The sequence below is a fragment of the Sinohyriopsis cumingii genome, chromosome 9, assembly GCF_028554795.1.
Source record: "Sinohyriopsis cumingii isolate HCF-2022 chromosome 9, ASM2855479v2, whole genome shotgun sequence".
NCBI classification, from domain to species: Eukaryota; Metazoa; Mollusca; class Bivalvia; order Unionida; family Unionidae; genus Sinohyriopsis; species Sinohyriopsis cumingii.
Window position 1 is genome coordinate 42,192,344 of NC_142969.1, and position 23,160 is coordinate 42,215,503.

Below are 23,160 nucleotides of genomic sequence, written 5' to 3' on the forward strand. Positions count from 1 at the left end.
GAATGAAGTATTTACTTTCATCTTGAGATAAAATTGGAGGGACATCATCATATAGTTCTTGGTGATGAAAAGGTAAACGAAACTGAAAAGATTGATTTTTGCTCAACAAGTATATTTTTAAAGTGGTTGTCCAAGTTTCTAAAAAAAGTAAATATTAAGGCATTGTTAAAATCGTTGTATACTTGGTTCTTATTAAGCATATTGGCGTGCTCATTTTATCTCACCATTTGAACTCATAGTCAATATATTTCTGTGTAGATATGTTAGGATATTCACTCTGATCGACATGGAACAAACATTTTATTCAGAGTTTAACTAAAAGCAAAATTACAAAGCTCAAGATAATGTTATTTTGGAAACACTCCATTGAGCGTTTCCAAATATTAACCCTTATCCTATGGTATTTAGGTCTACACTAGGGGCAGAAGTCTTTGTACTCGCTTACAGCAGGTAAGGGTTAAATAAAGAATTGACAAGAGAGTTTATCGATACACCTGCTGCTATTTAAGCTAATTTTCACCTATTCATGGTGAAATTAACTGTAACAAAGGACTTGTCAATTTCAATGTACATTAACACAATTATGTCAGATGTACTCTTGTGTAGTGTTATGTGAACTGTGTAAATTTTTACCTTGAGTGTGGCCATGCAGAGTTAATCTCCTAGTTTATCTTCAAATTGATGGAAAGAAATGCAATATATCATTTAACAACATTGGTTTTCATATTATGGGATATATTCCCTCAGGATTTTACATTCTGGTAAAAAAAAAATTATGCCTAAAGTCACTCCAACTCCTGAGTTTGGAAATTGTATATGTAAATCTACAGGATTCAGTATTGGTGCTGGACATTCCTCCAACTGCACCCACCTGATATTTTGTATGTATGTATATATATATATTCAAACATATTTTTTTAAAAAAGAGATACGGATATATGTATATGCAAGGTTGTTTTCTTATTATTATTGGTGTACTTGTCTTAACACATTAACCCCTGGAGGTTTTTGTCATTTTCTCCTGAAATTCGAGTAGGAAACACATTTTGAAAGCTATTTCTGAACAGATCCGAAAAGCAAATTTTTAGTAAATTGTGTTTCTCCGAGAATACTTACCCGATCACATTAACGTTAGGGATATAAGCCTGCTACCTCTAGAATCCAGCCCTACTAAAAGACGAAAATTCATCTTTTCGGTCTATCTCATATAGACCAAAGGGTAATAACTCTTGCCCCTTACCTCCCCTTGCCACTGCCAGGTGTCACTAGTTTTTTAAGCTGAGCAATATATATTATACGAGGATGCTCGCATAGCGGGGTGGTTGGGAGGGTTTTTAAGTAATGTAATCGGGTAAGTATTCTCAGAGAAACACAATTTACTAAAAATTTGCTTTCTCCTTCAAATACGTTCCCCGATCACATTAATGTTAGGAGAATAAGTAATAGGAGGAGGGAATGCTGAGCATCCTACCTCCACCCCTGGTACCTTCTAGGGAATGATGGTTGGATTCCCCATTTGAATGATAACCCGTTCTCCTAATTTCATCAGCAACACAGCCTAGGGTCACGTGATATGTGACCCCTATATATGGTTAAAAAGATAGTTATTGAAATCTTCTTACCTACGAAATTTCACTGGCGAATCCAGCGAAGCTGATAGCTGTGCTGATAGTTTTAAATGGGTCTGGTGGTCATCTGGGCTGCCGACACCAGACCTACCAGATTCAAGGTTTGCCTCTGCGAAGCCAAATCTCTGAGATAAAAACTGGAGAAGGTTGACTCTGCATGCCAGCCTACAGCTTCTATTATATCTCGGATTGAAACATTGCGTTCGAATGCCAGGCTCGCCAAGATTGCTCTAATCTCATGAGCTGTAATCTTCATGAGGCGACTCTGATCTTGTGAAACCTCAGAGTACGCTGAGCGTATAACCCACTTCAGCCATGAAGCAAGGGCTTGAGGGGTGATATTCCGTTTACCACCTTTGACCAGAAGAAAGAGGCGCTTACGTGTGTCCCGACACGCCTCTGTGCGTTTTAAATAGTGCTTGAGTGCACGAACAGGATCTTGCATGGCTGCTGCTCTTGACTTATCTATGGAAGAGAGTGAGCGAATGATGATTCTTTGATTGCCAATGGATGGTAACTTATTTTTGGCTACAAAGCCTGGTTGCATCAGGAGGACCACTGAACCATCTGATCTGAACTGAAGAAAGTTCGGGTCACTGGAAAGGGCATGTTGCTCGCTCACCCTGCATGCTGAAGCTAAGGCTATCAAGAAACATGTTTTGTATGATAGTAGCTTTAACGAAGTGTGGGCTAAAGGTTCAAATTTGTCTGAACTGAACCATGTTAAAACCCAGGACAGATTCCATTTTGGAAACAGGGTGAGGGATTTTGGTCGATTGAAATCAAAATTGGCTAAAAGATCTGATAGATCTTTGTTATGCCCAATATCACATCACATCTACCATGATGGCGGAATGTGTCTGATATCATGGAGCGGTAGCCTTTGATAGTAATTGGGGCCAACTGTTTCTCCTCGAAAAGCCAGAGAAAAAAAAGTCGGCCAGTTGATGGATTGAGACACTCAAAGAGACGATGTTATTCATAATGCACCAGTCCCTGAAAACACGCCACTTTCCCTCGTAAGCCTTCAGAGTGGAGGGCCTTCTTGCTCTTGAGATTCTCTCCACAATCGAAGGTTTAAATTGTTTGCCTCGCAAGGCTGCCCGGACAAGAGCCAAGCGTAAAGAAGAAGACGGTCTGGGCAGGGGTGGAACATCTGTGACCGCGGTTGTTTGAGAAGATTTGGGCTGGTTGGAATCTTCCTGGATAGATCTATCGCTAGATCGAGTAGATCGGTGACCCACGACTTGTTCCATCTGAGAGGGGCAATCAGAATCATCCGACAGTTCTGACCCCTTAACCTCTGGATTATTTTCGGTAATAAAACTGTGGAAGGGTAGGCGAATGCCCACAACCCTCCCAGCTGATTGACAGAGCGTCCACGGCCCAAGCCTCTGGGTCTGGAACCGGAGAGACGAAGGTGGGCAACTTGCGATTCCACCTTGTCGCAAAAAGATCGATCATTGGATGCCCTCAAAGTGTGCAAATCCGAAGAAAGACTGATTGATGGAGTAACCATTCTATGTGAATGACTTGACCTTTCCTTGATAGAGTGTCGGCCAAGACATTGAGTCTGCCGGGAATGTGTCTGATTTGTACGTTGATGTGGAGGTTGTCGCACCAACTTAGAAACTGCCAGATCAGAATGCACAGGTCTGGTGATTTGGTGCCCCCTTGTTTGAGGAGGTAAGTCACCACCACAGAGTTGTCTGACATAATGAGGACAGTTTTTCCTGAGAGCTGTTCCTTCCAGAAATGAAAGGCATTGATGACAGCCCTCATTTCTAAAAGGTTGATGTGGAGAGGCCTCTCCCCTGGCTCCCACGTGCCGCTGACTGTAGTGAAGTCCGGCAACAGGTGGTCACCCCAACCATAGGTACTGGCGTCGGTACATACCGTTATCTCCGCTTGGGGAATCTCCAGAGGAATCCCCGTGGACAGCCGACCGGGGTTGTGCCACTGACGCAGGAACGATCGTATCTCGGGCGTGATCATTATTGTTTGATTGAGGGGACTTGAAAAGGGGCGCCATTGTGCCAGTAATGTCATTTGTAAGGGATGCATAAAAAGACGGCCAAGCGGGATCAAGTCCGCCACCACATTGAATAATCCGAGGAGTTGCAAGAATTCTCTCGCTGAAATCCATGTCCTGTTGGAAACGGACACGACGAGTTTGATGATCCAGATTACGCGAGTGCTAGGAAGCCGTACCAGATTCAGATCGGTGAGAAACTCCATACCCAGATGGACAAAATGCTGGGATGGACGGAGATCGGACTTTTTCCAGTTCACGAGAAAGCCTAGATGATCTAAAAGCGTTAAAAGATCGTTTCTGCCTTTGAGCAGAATAGAACTTACCATATGTTTCTGGAGGATGTCGTCCAAGTACACTGCCATCCCTGTAGACAAAGTCGAGCGGAACAGGGTGACGACGCAATCCATAACCTTGGTAAAAGCCCAAGGGCTGATGTTGAGGCCAAAGGGTAGGACCTGGAACTGATAAACCGCGTCGCGGTAAGCGAATCGGAGAAATTTCAGTGACGTGGGGTGGATAGGGACGTGAAAATATGCGTCGGTCATATCTAGACTGACGGCATACTCGTCCCGCCGGATGGAAAGACGGATTGATCTCACCGTTTCCATCTTGAATTTTGGTGGTAAAATGTATTGGTTGAGGCGACACAGGTCGATGATCGGCCTCAACTTGCTGTTTGCCTTCTGGATAAGAAACAGCCTGGAATAAAACCCCAGCGATTGCAGTTTTTTCACAATCTCCATCGCCCGTTTTTCTATGAGCGACCGTATCTCCTGTTGTAGAAAGGTATCCTTCTCCCGATCAGACGGTACGTCCGTGAAGAGAGGAGAGGAGGACAGGGGAGGGGGTTGGATAAATGAAATCCGAAGTCCTTCCGAAATGTCCTGGATCACCCAATTGTTCTGAGGAAAAAAGGTGGTCCAGTGGTCCTGAAATTGCAGGAGGTGGCCGCCCACAGGTAGGCTGTCCGCGGGTGGTGGAGAGGGTATGTCAATTTTTAGAGTTAGGAGGCTTGAAGACGGAGAAACTTTGTTTCTTACCGCCTCTGTATTGTTGCCTCCTAGCTTGGTTAGACTGTTGTCTCCTGGCATTGGGTTGGGATCTATACTGCACATTTGATTGTAAGGATCCCTTGTCCCTGGTCCGCCAATCATCCCTCCGCTGTGGCAGGGACTGATTTTTTTCTAAACCCCTGTGAGGGTTGGGCGGTGAGTTGGAGGGGCAGTTCCTGAGCTGCCTGCTTCCGAACTACTTCAATTTTTCCACCAAAGAGTAAAGGCGACCCAAACAGAGTCATCCATAAAGCCAGAGTATGATGGGGCTTGAGTGACGTGGACTGTAGACATGCGTCACGTCGTATCAGGTCTAAGTTGGCAGAAGCAGTCAACGCATTAGCCATGGAATGGTGAGCTGCCCTGTTAATAACTCTAGCAATCCGGGCCGTCGCTTCCCAAGCGTGGTCATTGTTGGATTTTTCTGTGAGTCGGAAAATGGCTAATGAAGCCAAGTCTAACATTGAAGACGTAGCGACTACGTTCCGGACTAGCTTTGACATGGCATGGAACACATTTTTGTCCACTTTGTAAAACAGTGGAGCGGACATGTGAACTGCTGCCATATTTTTGTCCAGGGCCGGAAGATCCGTACTGAAGGCATCTGAACGAGTTTTGTACCAGCGATACGAGAACGTCACTGGTACTTGGCTTTCTGAAAAGAACGCCTTAGCATTCCCTGGATCACCTATTCGTCCTGATAGACGATCAATGATCTCCTTAATTTTTGCCGACTGGGGAAGGAGCCAGAAGTATGGCGTCTCTTCCTCCCCATCAAGATCTACAGACGCCTTAACTTTGTAGTCTTGAGTGGGGGTAGGAGGTGGAGGGCATTCTGAAGTTGCCAACACCCTATAAATTTCTTCCACTGCCGCCTTGAAGCCAAACTCAGTCCGTTCCATGGTTGGATCTGTGTACGGCTGATTTGCAGGAGTTTCGTCACCCTCACTGTGTGCCGAGTCGAGTTCTGTAATAGCTTGCATTTCTGGATAGAGCATACCAAGTGGCATAGATGACGCGATTCCATCATCCTTAACACTGTCACTAACTCTCCCTTGTGGATAAGCCAATGAACATATGGACGGCTGGCCCTGCCGGCTGGTTTGTCTGGCTTGTGGTCGGTCTGAATGTTGGCGACGATCTGCTATCACCGGTACCGGCTGCTCCAATGGCCTGGCTGGATGGACAGATTTCTCACCAAAATCTCCGCCATAGTATTGGTATGTTGCCGGCGGTACAGCTTGATGGATGGATTTATCACTAAAATCCCCGTAAGTCATGTTTGGTCAGACCATTTTAGCAATAGGGTCCCCATGCTGGGACAGCTGGACGGCCAGTGACGTGAGGTTGTATAAAGAAATGGATCCGATGGATCTGGTAAAAACCCCATGCGTCCTGACTTACAGCCCAAAGGCCACGCTTGGACATGTGGGGGGGACTTATGCCCACTGGGCAGCCTAAAATTGGGGGAACATTCCCCCATAGACTCAGAAAAAGCTGTGGAAGCGAGCGAGGGAAATAAGGGTAATATCTGGCCTGATGTCAATAGCTGCGTCGTCGTTTCCGGGACCAAACGACGCATCTGTTCAAAGTTGGACTGTTGTACCCTGTCAACATTATTTTCCTCCATTGCCGCTGTTGTTACTGTGGCTGACGGTTGCAAAGGATAAACTTCAGGTGGAGGGGGGACCCCAACGTCCCCCACAAGGCTCGCCATGGAGGCTGTCTTCTGATGTATACTGAGGACATCAATGCTATCTTTCTTCGACTTCTTCCGTCTATCTCTCCCTTTTGCTGCCTTCTGGACTACATCCGCCCACATTTGCTCTGTCCAAGTATTACACACGCTGCATGGTACAGATGATGTACACTTGGTACATACAATACAAGAGTCATGGTTGTCTTCTTTTGCTTTGAACTTTTTGCATTTCATGCATTTGGTTGACATTTCTAATGAAACAACACAAGAAAGAAAACAAAGCACAAATTATCAATTCAGCATGTTATTAATTCGCTAATACCACAACCATTACTAACGGAGTAAGCGAAATTAGTCAGTGTCGCGTTAACTCTTAATTGACAACACGAGTTCCGCGATAGCGTGTGTAACATGGTCTTCAGTAAATGAAATCCGTAAGGGTGACAAGGTCACTCAATTTTGAAAATAAATGTTAAAATAATGTATACAACCTGTAGAAGAATGATTGTCCAACGCAATAAATGCAAATTTAACTTCGGATGGTCCAATTTAACGCTAAGATGGCTTGGATTGTTTGGAGGTATAATGTACGTGTTATCCGTACAAGCGAAGCTTAAAAACTAGTGACACCTGGCGGTGGCAAGGGGAGGTAAGGGGCAAGAGTTATTGCCCTTTAGTCTATATGAGATAGACCGAAAAGACGAATTTTTGTCTTTTAGTAGGGCTGGATTCGAGAGATAGCAGGCTTATATCCCTAACGTTAATGTGATCGGGGAACGTATTTGAAGGAGAAACACAAAATCCCAGGTGATCTTTCAATAACATACTGCCTAGTTGTGTTAGAAACATCACTTATCATTGGCTAAAAGCAAAAGGGTAAAAGTTGGAGTTCTTGTTTTTGGTGCTAAACGGTGCCATTATTTTTGTATCGAGACCACTCTTTATTCCAAATACCCATCTTATCCTACTTTTTGCAAGGGTTCATCTGTCTGTTTGCAGTTCATACCGGTCTGCCTTACATCTGAGACCAAAAGATCTAAAATCAGGACACAAAATCCAATTCCGATCATGGGCAAAATTTGGGTAGAAAAAAAAAATCGGGTCCAAAAAATGAGGTTTTTCTTTCTGCATTTTGTAGTGAAACTAGAAATTCCAGATTATTTGGTATCATTGTAGAGCTACATCTGTCTACCTTTCTATAATACCATACATTTTAGTGTATCATGCATGACCAAGACGCTACAGAGCTCGGCAGTAGGCTCCTACCTCCTGCCATGTTAACTCATAGCTAGAGGTTAATGTGTTAATTGTTCAACTATTAGGCCTGTCAGATTTCAACAATTTTCAGCCATAATGGTCTTGTTTGATCCACAGATGCATTTAGTTTAATAAACCAAAAACAATTCCATGGAACAGTTTTCATGTGGGAAAAAGAAACATCTTGAAAACAGTCTTTTTTCATTGCTTTTCACAAGGTCAACATATTTTATAGAAAAGAAAAAAAAACAAACACGAGTTTCACAGTGACTTGTAAATAATTGCCAAATTTTACCAACTAATAATTCGACATCTGAACTTTAAATGAAAAGGAACATTTATTTTAGACACCATTTACTGTCAGAATTTCAAGATATTATCATTTTAGAGGAACTATTTCAAAACTTGCACTTTTCTATGTGAGCCGGAAATGGACTGGTTCCCAGCATGTTGTTCTCATCTTATTACTCACTGTGGGTTTGCCATTGGCTGGCCAAATACAGTTTGGTACTCTCCATAAATAAATCACTGTCACTTGAATCTGCAGTGTGTTGTACGATAAAAGACCAATTCCAGCCAGTTAATGTAAACATTCATAGAAAAGTCATGAGTTTTGAAATATTTCCTCTAAAACAATGATATCTCTGCATTCTCACTGATTTGAAGACAGCAAATGGTGTCTAAATGTTTTACATGAGCTAAAGTTTAGATCTGAAATGATAAATTATTGAAAATTGGACAAATTATTCATAACTCACTGTGAAAAAAATGGTTTTTATGGTTTTATATGTCAACCTCATGAGAAACTACCATATTTCAAAATAGTATTCTTTGTCATGGGAAAACTGTTTTGTGGAATTGTTTTTGGTTTCAAACTACATACATCTGCGGATCCAACGAGTTCTGTGTGGTTGAAAATTGCAGACATTTTACAGGTGTAATAGTTGATAAACTAAGACAAGATACAACAATAATTAATGTTTTCTCTCTTTGACAACATGGAGCAATAAGGTTAAAAATATATTAAAAAAACACAAAGAGCTTAACTTTCTCTTTCTCATATATCAGGCCATATTTTGTTTTGATCATGAGGTGCAAGAAGAAAAATGTGATAGAATATATATGCATCCTTCTCTCTGTATCCCCCCCCCCCCCGCAAACCCCATGAAAAAACATTTTAGTAACAATGAAGCAATTTCCCTATTGCTGGTAATCTGAAATAGTATACATTTAATGTTCATGAAAATGGAAGTTTAATTCCATACAGCATCTTGAGTTTTATCCTATCTGTAACTGAATAATGTTCGGGTCAGCATCACCATATGTAGTCAAAAGTACATAATACATTTAAAAGACTTCATGTGAAACAAATAATTAGGTACTTTCAATTGCATTTAATGATCCTGACTGCAAAGGTTACAGATAAGATAAAATTCGAGATGCTGTGTGGAACGAAGGCAAAAACACAATCAGAGGTATTGATCTGGCCTTGTCTTATACTCAGCATCAACTTATACATGGATAAAGGATGGAAAATTTGCCAAATTTGCTGATTTGACTTATACTATGTATTGACTTACAGGCTGGCAAATACAGTAGGCAATTGCTGTACTTGTGACGTTCACTCCAATGTAAAAAGGTTGAGTGACCATCTGCATAATAAATAATCTTAGCATCATAATGACTCATTCTAAGTATGAACAAAGTCCTTCATGGGCCAAGACCTTAACAGATTTTCTAAGACTGTGGCCCTGACCTAAGTTCAATGGGTGAGCAAAGCTGTTGCAGAATAAGTTGTCATACTTTTCTAATGACCCAATAATGAACAAAATTCCTCCAGATGTTTAGGAAATATAAGCACAAGAGAAACAAAAACCTAAACCTCAAAAACAAATTTTTTGTGACCTTGACTATCAGAGAATGGATTATTTTAGCTCCATAATGGGGGCCCTGAGTGGCCGAGTGGTCTAAAGCGCTCTCCGATACGGATCACTGCCATCTCACCTCTGTCTGCGTGTGTTCGAGTCCAGGATTCGGCCAATGTGGGTATGTGAGAAAGCTTACAAGTAGCTTCTCGTGGGTCAGTGGTTCTTCCCAGGTTCTTCCTCCACCATTAATACTGGCCGCCATGTATAGCCTAACTTGTGCTGAAAAATGGCGTTAAACCCCACAACAACAACAACAATAAGCTCCACAATGATTCATTCCATGTATAAACAAAAGTCCATCATGGGGTTAAGAAACATAGGCAGATAAACAAATTTAATCAAAAACCTAAACAAACCATGATCCCTGCAGCAAGAAAGAAGTCGCTGCAATGTCATGCTTTCCCAACAATATGGGCCTGATAAAAATCCTATATCCATATTATATGAACTTACCTGCCACCAAAATCAACACGGAACAATCTCTGAAGTAATTCATAAGTGAGCAGTGTCACTCCAAACTGGGGAGAAGATCGAAAGACTCGAGCTGAAAAAAACAAACAAACAAACATTCAACTGATAATAATGTACTTGGACATGCAAAAACGAGTATTGTCTATCTTCTGGGAAAGTCTATCATCAAAATTTGACTGCACACAGGCTGATTTGTGCATCATTTACCATAGATCTTGGGATATACAAAGATCTCAATCTACATCATCTCAATTCACTTATCTGCAATAAATCTAAAATTTTCAGTGAAGAATAGTGATCTTGACAGTTTTCTGACAATTGTACACAAAGGTCTGCAATAATACTGTTTGCTGTCAGTAAACTGCATTAAGATGCCTACACATGCCAAATAGGGAACAATTTTTTACAGTCAGACATATTTCTTCAATATTACTTACCCAATCATAATACATTAGGAGTATAACCATTATTTAGCAAATCCAGCCCAGCCCAAGCTGTTTTTAGTGATAAAAGTGTTAAAAATTATTAGCCCACCTAGATGCAAGTCAGACAAGACTGAGCTCCTTTAAAAGGGACTGTTATTAAATACTGTCCATACTTCAGGTACAATTAAAACAGATGTGCACTGTGCATGGTTTTAAAATGCAACTGCGTATAATTTGGTAAACATCAATAAACATATTTTCCTCCAAAAATTGTTTTTTCTTCTTTAAATTAGTTACCAAATCAGAGTTCATTAGAATAGGTAAGAAATGGAGGGAGTTAACTCATCTTGTCCTGGAGAACGCCCAGTTTCTGATCTTGTATGTGCATGAAGCTTCAAACCTTGTAAGAAATGTGGGTCAGAGCCAGCAACTCATTATATTAAAGAATTGCCCCCATCCATTGTTAAGTGGCTGCAAAAATGTGAAAGCTGCTTGTTCAGCAAATTAGCCTGATCTGTGCTATGCTACAGGTCACACAAAGTCCAACTAATCCCTTTGGGATGAAAAATCTTTATGATACAATCTCTGCCTACCATTGTACAACCAGGATAAGATCAAAGAACAGTCAAGTTCGAATGCTATGCTTGTGGCAACTGCCCAAACCTCATGAGCCGATAAATGTAAGAAATTTAGTTGATTGTGGGTTAGCTCTTTCTAATCAAAACAAATAACCAGCCATATCCAGCTGTTATATAGTCCTTTCCTTCTCTCAATAGTAGGAGCCTTAATGGTTCAGTGGTTAGCATGCCAGTCTCACAACGAAAAAGTGTCAGTTCAATCCTACCTTCAGACCAGCCTGGGTCAGCTACTGTGGTGTGTCCTTGGGCAAGGCACTTTACTCCTACTGCCTCAGTACTAAATAACCTACTTGTGTTGATGTGCCATAAAGCACCAAAACCAACCAACCACCTGTCAGTAGTACAAATGAGATATCTGTCTCATAAGCTTGCTTCAAATCAGGTATCACTTCAAAGTCCTTATGGGGGTCTTGTAGATGCCCTTGAGACAAAGTGTCCACTCAGGGAAGAGGTTTCACAACAAAAATCTATCTGCCTATGAGCTGAAGCCTGTTCTTAACAATAAAAGCAGGAGCTTTTATTAGTGCAACTGAACCATAGTGTCAAAACTGCAGATAATTCAGATCAACTGACATGACGTGTATCTCACTAATGCTGCCTCCTGTTGGCTAGAATGTATAGGAAGCAGGTTTGTATGGCAGGTGAGTGTAATAAGTAATTAGGTAAAAAAAATACCCATGCATTCACCAAGTGAATGGTCAGTATCCAGGGAGTGGTACTGTTAAGCCTGGACTGAATTACTGCCATGGACAGTGATAAGATGTGACAGAGCTGGGGCTAGTACTTCAGCTTTTGTGTATTCTATGTGCAACTTACTGATGGTTTGGAAATGGTGTTGGGCATATGAAACTATATCATCACCATAACTGGTGCTAGAAAATGCCTGGCTTTTGGTCTGAGAATAGTGCTGCACATCCATGAGAGTAATCATAGCAAGTGACAGGTCCTGACATAGCTGGAACCAGTGACAGAGCTATTAGGCATGGGTCTGTAACTGACTGGAAGTTCGGTACTGGATAAAAACTGTTCCAATGCCAGTTACAGATTGCTTGGGTGGTAGAAAGGATACTGCTCACCATACATGGTCCCTATATGCATGAGGTAAGACCACGTTAGACTTTATATTGATTGCAGTCAATCTACTTCTGACGGCAAAGCCTAGTCAAGAAGGGGAAAGGCAATTCACTTTTCATGCAAGTGCTAGTCTCCATGATGCCAGGTAGGGGTATGAGGGGATACAGATCACTGTACCCAGTCCTTATAGGCATCTGTTTAAGCCATACCAGAGCCATGCACAATCTTCTAATGTCAATGGTCTAGGCAGGTCACAGTACCAAGCTGGAAAAATTCTATAGGTATCATTGAAAAAAATCTGTTCCATAATGTGGGCAATGGTGGAATGGTGGAGCTAGAGCTGTATAAAATGCCTATGATATAGCCTGCTTAGTTTCTTTTGGGACTTTCAACCTTCAAAGATTTTGTCAGTAAAAAGTTGTTTACCAAGGTAGAGGTGGTGGTAGCAATAGTGATGGCTATCATGTCTCCTTGATCGTGCATTTTCTTTCCTGTTCATTTGCCTGGGTACAATGTTTGGCACAGATGGTCACAAATACCTTTTTTGTCCATCATGCACAAATGTATGACCTGAACTGCACCTCAAACAAGAATAGGTGTTTGCAACCTGTGTATTTAACATCAATGGTGTTGACACCTGTAATTACACAGAAAGATGAGAAAGTTAGACAAATAAAGTTGTGAACTCCCCAACAGCTTGGAAAAGACAGAAATGTTTAGCTAGAGTCTTACCCTGTGTAAGAAAACAACTTAGAATTGAAACAAGCATTGAAGAGCACATGTGAAAAATGTTTTGCAAGGTCTCCAAATCAGCATGCATTCTAGCAGGAGTGGAAGCAGAAGCTTAAGTGCTGATGAGATTGAGTGCCAATCCCTTTTCTTATAGGTACATTAATCTTGTCTATCACCCAGGTGGGAAAATGAACTGTAGCATTTTTATTCCTAAAAAATCAACTTGAGAGAGCTGGATTTATATGGTGGTGGTCATACTCAATGATGTATTATGATTGGGTAATGTATTTGAAGAAGAAATGCTATAAAACAGGGGTACAATATTTGGGTACATACTGTATCATTGATTAATGTGCAAGATACTTGACTTTCATCTACTTGAAGATATGTGACTTTCAACTATGTAGAATGTATATGAATGCAAAACATATGACTTTCACCAAATTATGACTTTCAACTAATGCAGCTATGAGTCACTTCAATATAGCAACTAATGAACGATATATAACTTTCAACCAATGTAGAAGGCATATGACTTTCATCTACTGTAGAAGGTATATGACTTTCTACTAATGTTGAAGAAATATAATTTTCAACTAATGCAGAAGATCCATGACTTGTAATTAATGTAGAAGGTATATGACTTATTAAAGTTAGATGGTATATGACTCAACTAAAGTAGATGTGTGACTTTCAACTAATGTATAAGATTTTAAAGTAAATTATCTTTCTCCAAGAATACTTACCCCATCACATTACATTAGGGAATATTATCCTGCTACCTCATGAATCCACCCTTACTAAAAGACGAAAATCATCTTACTCTATTTCAATAGAGAAAGGGCAATAACTCATGCCAATTACCTCCCCTGGGAACCACCATATGTGCGTGTGTCTCTAGGATTTTGCTGAGTGAGATACTAACGTGGATGTTTGCATGGTGGGGTGGTTGGGAGGGTTTTTAAGTAGTGTGATTAGGTAATTATTCTTGAAGAATCATAATTTACTAAAAAATTTACTTTCTCTTTTGAACATGTTCCCCAATCACATTATGTTAGGAGAATAAGTAATAGGAGAGGGGGATGCTGAACATCCAACCTCAACCTCGGGTATCCTTCAAAGGAAGAATAGCTGGTTTTCCGATTTGAATGACAACCCATTCTTTAATTACATAAGCAATAAAGCCTGGGGTCACTTGACCTGCGACCCTATCATACAGTTAAGAAGATAAATACTGAAATCTTCTTACCTACAAAATTTCATTGCCGAATACAGCAACGCTAACAGGCTGTGTTGATTTTACTAGTTTGGTCTGGTGACCGTCTGTACTGCCGCCTTTGGACTTACCAGATTCAAGGTTTGTCTCTATGACGCTAAATCTTCATGAGGTGACTGATCTGGTGAGATGTCATAGTACACAAAGCGTACAACCCACTTCATCCACGAAGCAAGGGCTTTAGTTGTGATATCCTGTGTTCCGGCTCACAGGATGGGATAAGGCATTTGTGCATGCCACAACTTGTCTCTGTGAATTTCAAGTAGTGCTTGAGAATGCGAACAGGAACCTGCATGGCTGCTGTCTATAGAAGACAGTGAGTGAGTGACGACTCTTTGGTTACTGACAGATGGTAACCTATTTTGGACTACAGAGCCAGTTTGTGTCAGAAGAACCACCAAACCCTCCGATCTGAAGAAAGTTTGGGTTGACATAAAGGGCACGCAGCTCACTTACCCTGCATGTGGAAGCTAAAGCTATTGGGAAACACAACTTGTATGATAGTGATTTTAGCAAAGTGTGGGCTAGAGGTTCGAATCAAGCCATGTTTAAACCCAGGATTAGTTCTATATGAAAACAGAGTGAGGGATTTGGTTGAATGAGACCAAAAAGGTCTCAAAGATCTGATAGGTCTAGATCCTGCCCAAAATCATATCTGCCATAATGATCGAATGTGTCCAATATCATGGGGCAGTAGCCTTTGATAGAGATTGGGGGCAACTGTTATCCTCAAAGAGACAGATAAAAAAGTCAAGCAGACGAGGGATTGAGGCACACAGAGGGATGATGTTGCTGGTACGGCATCAATCTCTGAAAACTTTACACTTTCCCTCGTAAGCCTTAGAGTGGAGAGTCTTCTTGCTCTTGAGATTCTCTCCACAACTGAAGGTTTGAATTGTTTGCCTCGCAATTATTAGAGCTGAGCATGTAGAAGCAAATGGTCCCAGCAGGGATGGATCACTCATGACCATGGTTGCTGGAAAAGATTTGGGTTGGCCATAATCTTCTTGGGCATATCTATTGCTAAAACGAGTATATCGGTAACCCAGGATCTGAGATGGGCTATCAATCATCTTGCCATTCTTACCCTGTAACTTCTGGATTATTTTGTCACAGCACCATGGGATGGGAGGAAAATGCTCTCAACTCCTCCTTACAGGCCTGATGGCCATGCTCAGACATGCGGGGGATCTTATGCCCACCGACTTGCCTAAAATTTGGGAATACTTGCCAATGAGTCAGTATTGCCAACAATGAACACAAGATGTTCTTCCTTCACTTATTCTGTCTTTCCTTCCTTTCAATGCCAAATTGAATATGGCTTTGAATATGCATTTCAAACATTTAGTATACATTTCTCCTCAAACGACACAAGAAAACAAAGCATATATTAGCAAATCAGTATGTGAATAACTAACTAAAAGCACAGATTAACAAATCAGTACGGTAGCCCAGACTTCCTCTGACCATGTATTATATATGCTGCAATATTACAGGTTATGTATACTTAGCATAAACAAAACATGATTCATGTTCTGAAGTTGCATATATAGCATTTAAATGACATTCTGCTGAAATGACACAAGATGAGAAAGCAAAGCATATAATCAGTAATTCATCAAGTTACTAACTCGCTATTATAAAGCAATTCCCCGATACTAACAAAGGAATCAAAAAAGTCAGTGTCACATTCAAAACTTATAGACTATGCTTTGAACTTATGCATTTCAAGTATTTAGTAGACAGTTCTACTGAAACCACAAAGGGAAAAACAAGCATAAATTAGCAATGCAGCATGTTAATAACTCGCTAAACCAATTCCGTTCCAAATGGAGCAAGCAAAAAAAGTCAAAGTCATGCTAACTCATAATGATCTTGCAGAGGTCAATGATAGTGTGGTGTGATGTGGTCTAAAAGAACAAAGTCCTTAAAGGTGAAAAAATCACTCAAATTTGGCAGAAATTTTAAAAAGAATGTATACAACCTGTTGCAGAGAGATTAATCCACAAAATAAATCCAAAAAGAACATTGGACAAGTAAATTAGAACACAAAAATGGCATGGATTTTTGGATAAACCAGATCTGCCTACCCGTAGTCAGTCTCAGTAAGGCAGTTGATTTTTTCCATATGACTGACCAGTTTTCAGCAAGGATTAACAAAATATCAATAACTGCTATTGTAAATGGAAAAAATGTAATTAAAAGTTTCACGCATCGGCGATAAACATTATGTTCAACTGAAAAGTTTGTAAAGTATGTGTAGACTTTATTTACCACTAGTACAATTCCAAACCCTATGCAGCTCAATGGCTTGTTGCTTTCTCTCAACTTGACATAATTCTTGGAAATTCTTTTCCATTTCACATGACGATGGCAATCATATCTCCCATCACGAGACATACTCAAATTGGCATGTGATGTCCAATAAATGTAATTGTATACTTTCCAGCTTTTATTCAGAAGAATCTGAATACTCCTTTTTTTCCTTCTGTGTTGATTACTAACACTTTTCTAGAAGCTTATTTTCCCTTTCGTCTTAAACATGTATCGCTTTCTGGATGCCATTTTTAAAAATTCTATAATCACCAGTTTAATCATGCAGACACTTCACATGAACAAATAGGAGCAGTTTAAACCATCTGGGGTGCTGCTGTAAAGTTAGTCTGGTTCCCTGACTAATTTCACTAATTCTAAGATGAAACCCAGATGCAAATAAAACATGGATGAACCGATTATCCAGATATTTCGGCAACAATAATTTTTCCATAGTTTTTACTAGTATGCTGTAAGTCAGTATTTTAAGGGTAATTTTTGTAAGACTTGCGGCAAAATTGTAAGAGTTGGCAGGTCTGATAAACTGGTTGATATCCGGTACAACAGTGAAGATAAAACTAGTGAAACAGGTCGGTTTCAAAAGGAGGTAATGGGCAAGAGTTATTACCCTTTCTCTGTTGAAATAGACAGAAAAAGATAATTTTTGTCTTTAAGTAGGGCTGGATTCATCAGGTAGAAGACTAATATTCCCTAACGTAATGTGATTCAGGAATGTATTTGAAGAAATGTTACTTTCAACTAATGTAAAAGGTATACAGCTTTTAATAAATCTGGAAAATATCTGACTTTCTACTAATACTGAAGATATTCAAATAATACTGAAGATATGGTACTTTCAACTAATGTAGAAGGTATATGACTTTTAAATGATGTAGAAGATACCCAACTTTCAACTAATATAGACGACGTGACTTTCAACTAATGTAGAAGTATACGAGTTTCAACTAATGTAGAAACATAATGACATTCATCTAATGTAGAAGATACGTGACTTTCAACTAATCTAGAATATTAATGACTTTCAACCATACATGCCAACCCCTGGCGAGGAAAAGGTGTAATTCGAGTGGACAAAAAGAGTAATCCGAACAGAAAAAGAGTAATCCAAATATAACATGACAAAAATTCAATAAGCATATGTACAAAAATGATTTATTTATCCCTCTGGACTTTTAACATCAATTACTGCTTCAAGTTTTCATATATAACACTTTGAGCTTTGAAAAGCAACGGACTCTCATATTGCATTTCAAAACACTTTGTACCAGCTGAGATTATGAATGTTTTGCACACCAGTAGAGCACTAAGTGCTGGGTTACAGAGGCTGGATCTGAATTCAGTTTTATTTTTGTTAACAATACTGAACAATCTCTCACAGTCAGCATTAGAATAGTAAAGAACCAATATTCCTTTCATAACCTGACAAAGAAGAGGAAATTTATATCTTCCAGTTATTGGGTCTTTTAGCCGGGAAACAGGATTAGAAAAATCAACTCTGTCCACATGAAGTACATTGTCAGGCAGAGTGCCAACTTGATACTTCAGAGAGTTCTTCTAATTTATCAGCAACCTTTCATGCAGCATGGCACATCATATGACAAAGACAAACTGATATGTTAAATGATGGAGACATTTTTCAAAACATAGAATGCAACTCCTTTATGAATTTCAGTCATCAGTGATGAAGATCAACTGAAAAACACATACAGTACTGCCAACATATGTTTATTGAAAGCATTATCAAGCAAATAAAAAAATGTTTTTGCCAGTGGAATCTACTGTTAATTCTGGTAATGAAAGAAGAGCACTCTGACTTAGTCCTTTTCATTGCCAAAGTCTCTTACACAGACTGGGTACAACTTTTTGTCATCATAATTACTACTCCTGTCTGCTGCAATACTAAACGTCCCAATTTCCATGGCTTCTGCAAATTTTAGTGAAGTATCTTCTGCTAAATACCTAACAATATTAGATGATTTTGTTCTTGCACATGCATATTTTCTGCAATTTTTGAATCAGGAAACATCCTTTTGAACAAAAAACCAATGTAGTCTTCTACCACTAGGGGTAGTCCATATTCTATTAAGAACTCGGCAGATATGCCTCTGCATTTAAAATATTCATGTCCACAATTTAGTTCTGCTGTAAAAAAAAAAGTAGTTACCTTAGTACTGGAGTTAGTAAAACAAGTTAATTCAAGGTTTCTTTGTTTTACCACCATGACCAATGTTAAAATCTTTTCCACGCAGCCTGCAAGGGGCATGAAGCTGCCCTAGAATGGAACACTGTATTGTGTAATTCACATATTCATCTCTGAATCAGTTTTTCGTCTTTTCCTAATCCATCTGTGAAATTATTTGAAAAACATTTTTGCTCTAACATACAAATCAACTAGAATAAATCTGACTCGACTTTTAGCGCCAAATACCTACAGACTGGTTTTGTACCAGATATGAATTAGAACAAAGAATCTGCGAGCAAAGATTAACAGTTAGAAAACCAGTCTGTTCTCTCCTAACTGAGCCATACAGCTACTATAAATAGAAACCGAGGTCAAAAGTTTGAAAGTTGTTTCTTGGAAATAGGGCAGCTGCTATAAACAGAACATAATACTGTTAGGAAAGTGAATGCAAGTCTACGGACAAGTGTACTCTTATGTAGTAGTTACATAGAAGCCGTCTTTTCTACAATACGGTCTGTGGGATTAATGGGATGTTAATAAAAAAGAGAAAACAAATTAATTTTTTGTGGAGATGGATATAATGAAAATGCGTAATTCAAATACTTTTACGTGTAAGGTGTAATTAAGTGAAAAAAAGCGTAATGATTATGCCAAAAGCATAATGGTTGGCATGTATGCTTTCAACTAATGTAGAAGATATGCAACTTTCAACTAATATAGAAAATATGACTTTCAACTGATCTAGAAAGTATACGAGTTTCAACTAATGTAGAATATATATGACTTTCAAAACACTTTAATGGAATTGTACCATTGCTGGCAATGATGATAATGACAATATAGGAAATTTTATACCAAAAACATCTAATTCAGACCTGTCTATTTATTTCTTATTTTCTGCAGCTTCAATGAAATTTTCAATTAATAATTTCATCTTTGACTTACAAAATCTGTTTCTGTTTATTTCACTACATAAAAGCAATAGTCAGGTTAATGAGATCTGAAAACAAAATTGACAACTTACAACCCGAATATTCTGATACTAACCAGGGGCTCCCTTCCAGAAGGCCTTTCCCCCTTCCTCTTTCCAGATTTTTCTTGCGCAGTCTATCACCCCATTATAAGTGGTCTGGCCTTTACGTGCCTGCACCTGCAATCGTGTCTTGATGACATCAGCTGGTGTTGGAATGGCTGCTGCAGGAGCTCCTGCAGAAGATGGAAGATTTTGTAAAATGAATAATCTCACAAAACTACAAATATAACGTGGTCTTAGAAAGATACAAGATGCAAAAATCTGATGGAGTATAGTCTATGAAAAACTATCAGCAACAAAAAAATTGCTGTCATAAATTAGCCCAGACACTTATGTAAAATAAAGATCTCCAACACTTCTAGAAATGCTTGCATTTGAAAATACTGATGCTGCTTCAGGTGCTATAAATGCCTGTCTTAAAGACCACTGAAATTTAATTTAAAACAGAATTACTGTCATTAACAATACAAAATTTAAAATACAAGACTTATCCCGTAACTGCCAGATATGCCTGGTAAAACTACTGTGCATGTGTTTCATGTTGTCTTGTACAACCCACAACTGTCAAATGTGCCTGGTAAAACTACTGTGCATGTTCTTCATGTTGTCTTGTACAACCCAGAACTGTCAGATATGCCTGGCAAAACTACTGTGCATGCATTTCATGTCGTCTTGTACAACCCATAACTGTCAAATGTGCCTGGCAAAACTACTGTGCATGTATTTCATGTTGTCTTGTACAACCCATAACTGTCAAATGTGCCTGGTAAAACTACTGTGCATGTTCTTCATGTTGTCTTGTACAACCCAAAACTGTCAGATGTGCCTGGCAAAACTACTGTGCATGTATTTCATGTTGTCTTGTACAACCCATAATTGTCAGATGTGCCTGGTAAAACTACTGTGCATGTATTTCATGATGTCTTGTACAACCCATAACTATCAAATGTGCCTGGTAAAACTAATACACTTGTATTTCATATTTTATTGTGCAACCCAGAACTGTCTGGTGTGCTTTGCAAAACTACTACAGTAGAACGTTTACAAAGAAATAGAGATAAGGCCCTAAAAAATATGTGTTTCCTATTGCACTTGTTTTAAAATTAGGGTAGGTAGGTTATTTTTAAAAAAATACTATATATATATATATAATGTACTGAGCACTTCAAGTATTGGGTTAAACCAGCTCAATTAAGGGAATTTGTTTACTTTTTTTAATATTTTTTTACCTGTGGGAAAAAAGTGCAAAGGTAGCACATAAAAACAGGGATGGATGGCTGATCAGAAACATATTTTTTTGGCCTAGAGAGTTTTATTACTCTTTAAATGCGAATAATGTATTATTTATTTAATACAACATTTTGAATTGATAAATTAATCATTTTACATTATCTTCAGACTTAGAACTATTTTATCTGTCTGCCAGTATCTATTTGGTAAATGCAATATATATTCTGTTCTTTAAACTATGTTATGTTAGAGAATGAAGTCTGAATTATAACCACTTGTACAATTTTTGAACAAAATTTCCAATATTGTTCTTATTTATAAATTAAAATAAAATAATAAAAATAATATAAACAAAAAGCAAACATTTGTCACAATTTTTGATAATATGGTTAGTAAAAAAAAATAATGTTAGAATTAAATCTACATTTTTAGTAGTTTTTAATTTATATTAATGTCAATATCATACAAAATAACCTACAATTGATAAAAGTTCAGTTCTAGTGTAATAGTCATCTACAATTCTTACTGTACACAAACCACAATGGAAGCAAGAAAATCCGTAATACCCTTTAAACTTATTAATGAAAATATTAAATTTTTTAGAATTAAGACCTTTTGGATAAGTTGTAGCCAGACGTTGGATCCAGTATTTTCCTTTAACAGATGTTCCATCTCAAATTAACAATATCAATCGGTTGAAATGAAAAATCTTGTAATGTATGGAAACCATCAATGAAATGTGCAGTGATAAGAGATGAAAAAGACTGATCTATAAAGTTATTTATATCAAATCTATTTTTGTTCATAGATAATTGTTGACTGGTTTGTCCAATATATTGTATGCCTCAATTCTTACAGGTGATCCAATAAATAACATTTAATGTTGCACAATTTGTATCATAATGCCTGAAGTTTTCTTTCATTAGCCTCTTCACTGCGACAGAATACATAGCACCATCTTTGCTACCCATGAGAAGTTGATTTTTATGTAGTAGCATAGGGTAGCATGTCTGACCGGGTCATGCCAGTTATCTGAGAAGCTTGTTATGATAATTTTTTTAATTAAAAAAAAGAGTGGGGCTGTTGAAACCAGGCTATTCCTGTTTTTAACATTAAGCTTGCATAAGGCATGTATTGTAATAGCAGTCGTTGTTCTTGCTTTTCTGTGCATTTCGATCTTTCAAAAGCAAACTTACGTCTATTTTAGTGTGATCACTTGCTTGTCATATGACCCTGACCTTTAATAACAGCTGCTGGAACATGTTATTGAGCCAAAAGTAATAAATTTTGAAAACTGAATTGTAAAGCCTGCTATATGCCTTCTTCAGCAAAAGGGGTGAGTGATGGATTGTAGAAAGGTCTGTGCAATTACACTGTTTTAACTTCTAATGGAAAATTTTAATCTGGGGTTTGTAAATTATGATCTGAAGTCACAGGGGTGGGTGGGTGTGGGGCTTGTTGTTATTATTATGGTGTAAGGCACTGATATGGATAAAACTTCACAAAAAATGGCCAGGAAATAAGAAAACAAAAGTAGTCTGCAGAATTTATCGTTGTGTAAAAAATTCCAGATGAGTATCATGTGACCATTTACATCCAATCAAACTGTAGAAAATGTGGTCAAATAAAAAAATTGGAATTATTAGTATATAATGCACTAATGATGCTACAAAAATGAGACAATCATATTTCATTTTACAGTTTTTACACCTTAACTTATCTGTCTGCACTATCATATTTCTCTTGGATGCTTACATTACTGCAATTAAAGTTTTTATCATGTGCTCAAGTTAATTCCTGAAAAAATGAACATGTCTGAACATCTGGTTAACCTGAAATGAGTTGCATCATGGAATTTTTTGTTCTAGATCGGAAGCTCTCATTTATCTTTAGTGAACACTCATAAATCTACCAGAATTTACTATAATAAACACCCATTTTTCTTAAACACTTTTCTTTCCAACTTAAAAATCAATAATTAGATGAAAAACTATATATTTCATAAACTTTGTCTCTTCTGTCATTATTTAAACCTTAAAATAAATCTTACTCGACAGAAGGGTGACTTTAACCTAAAAAATCTGTCACACTAATGGCCATCATACACTGTATATTGCAATAAAGCAGACTACTTCAACCCCTGAATATTTTCACTTTCATCTTACA

General features: G+C 38.6%; 1 protein-coding gene across 2 annotated transcripts in view; it reads right to left on the reverse strand.

Moving 5' to 3' along the window:
* The window catches only part of LOC149791627 (electrogenic aspartate/glutamate antiporter SLC25A13, mitochondrial-like), a 113,582-nt gene that overhangs the window by 14,304 nt on the left and 76,118 nt on the right, over positions 1-23,160 (reverse strand). For both annotated transcript variants that reach the window (XM_089970184.1, XM_089970183.1), the window contains 2 exons: positions 19,779-19,937; positions 10,053-10,143 (listed from right to left, as the gene is read on the reverse strand). In XM_089970184.1, coding sequence (XP_089826310.1) covers positions 10,053-10,143; positions 19,779-19,937 — 250 coding nt within the window. The remainder of the gene's footprint in view (positions 1-10,052; positions 10,144-19,778; positions 19,938-23,160) is intronic.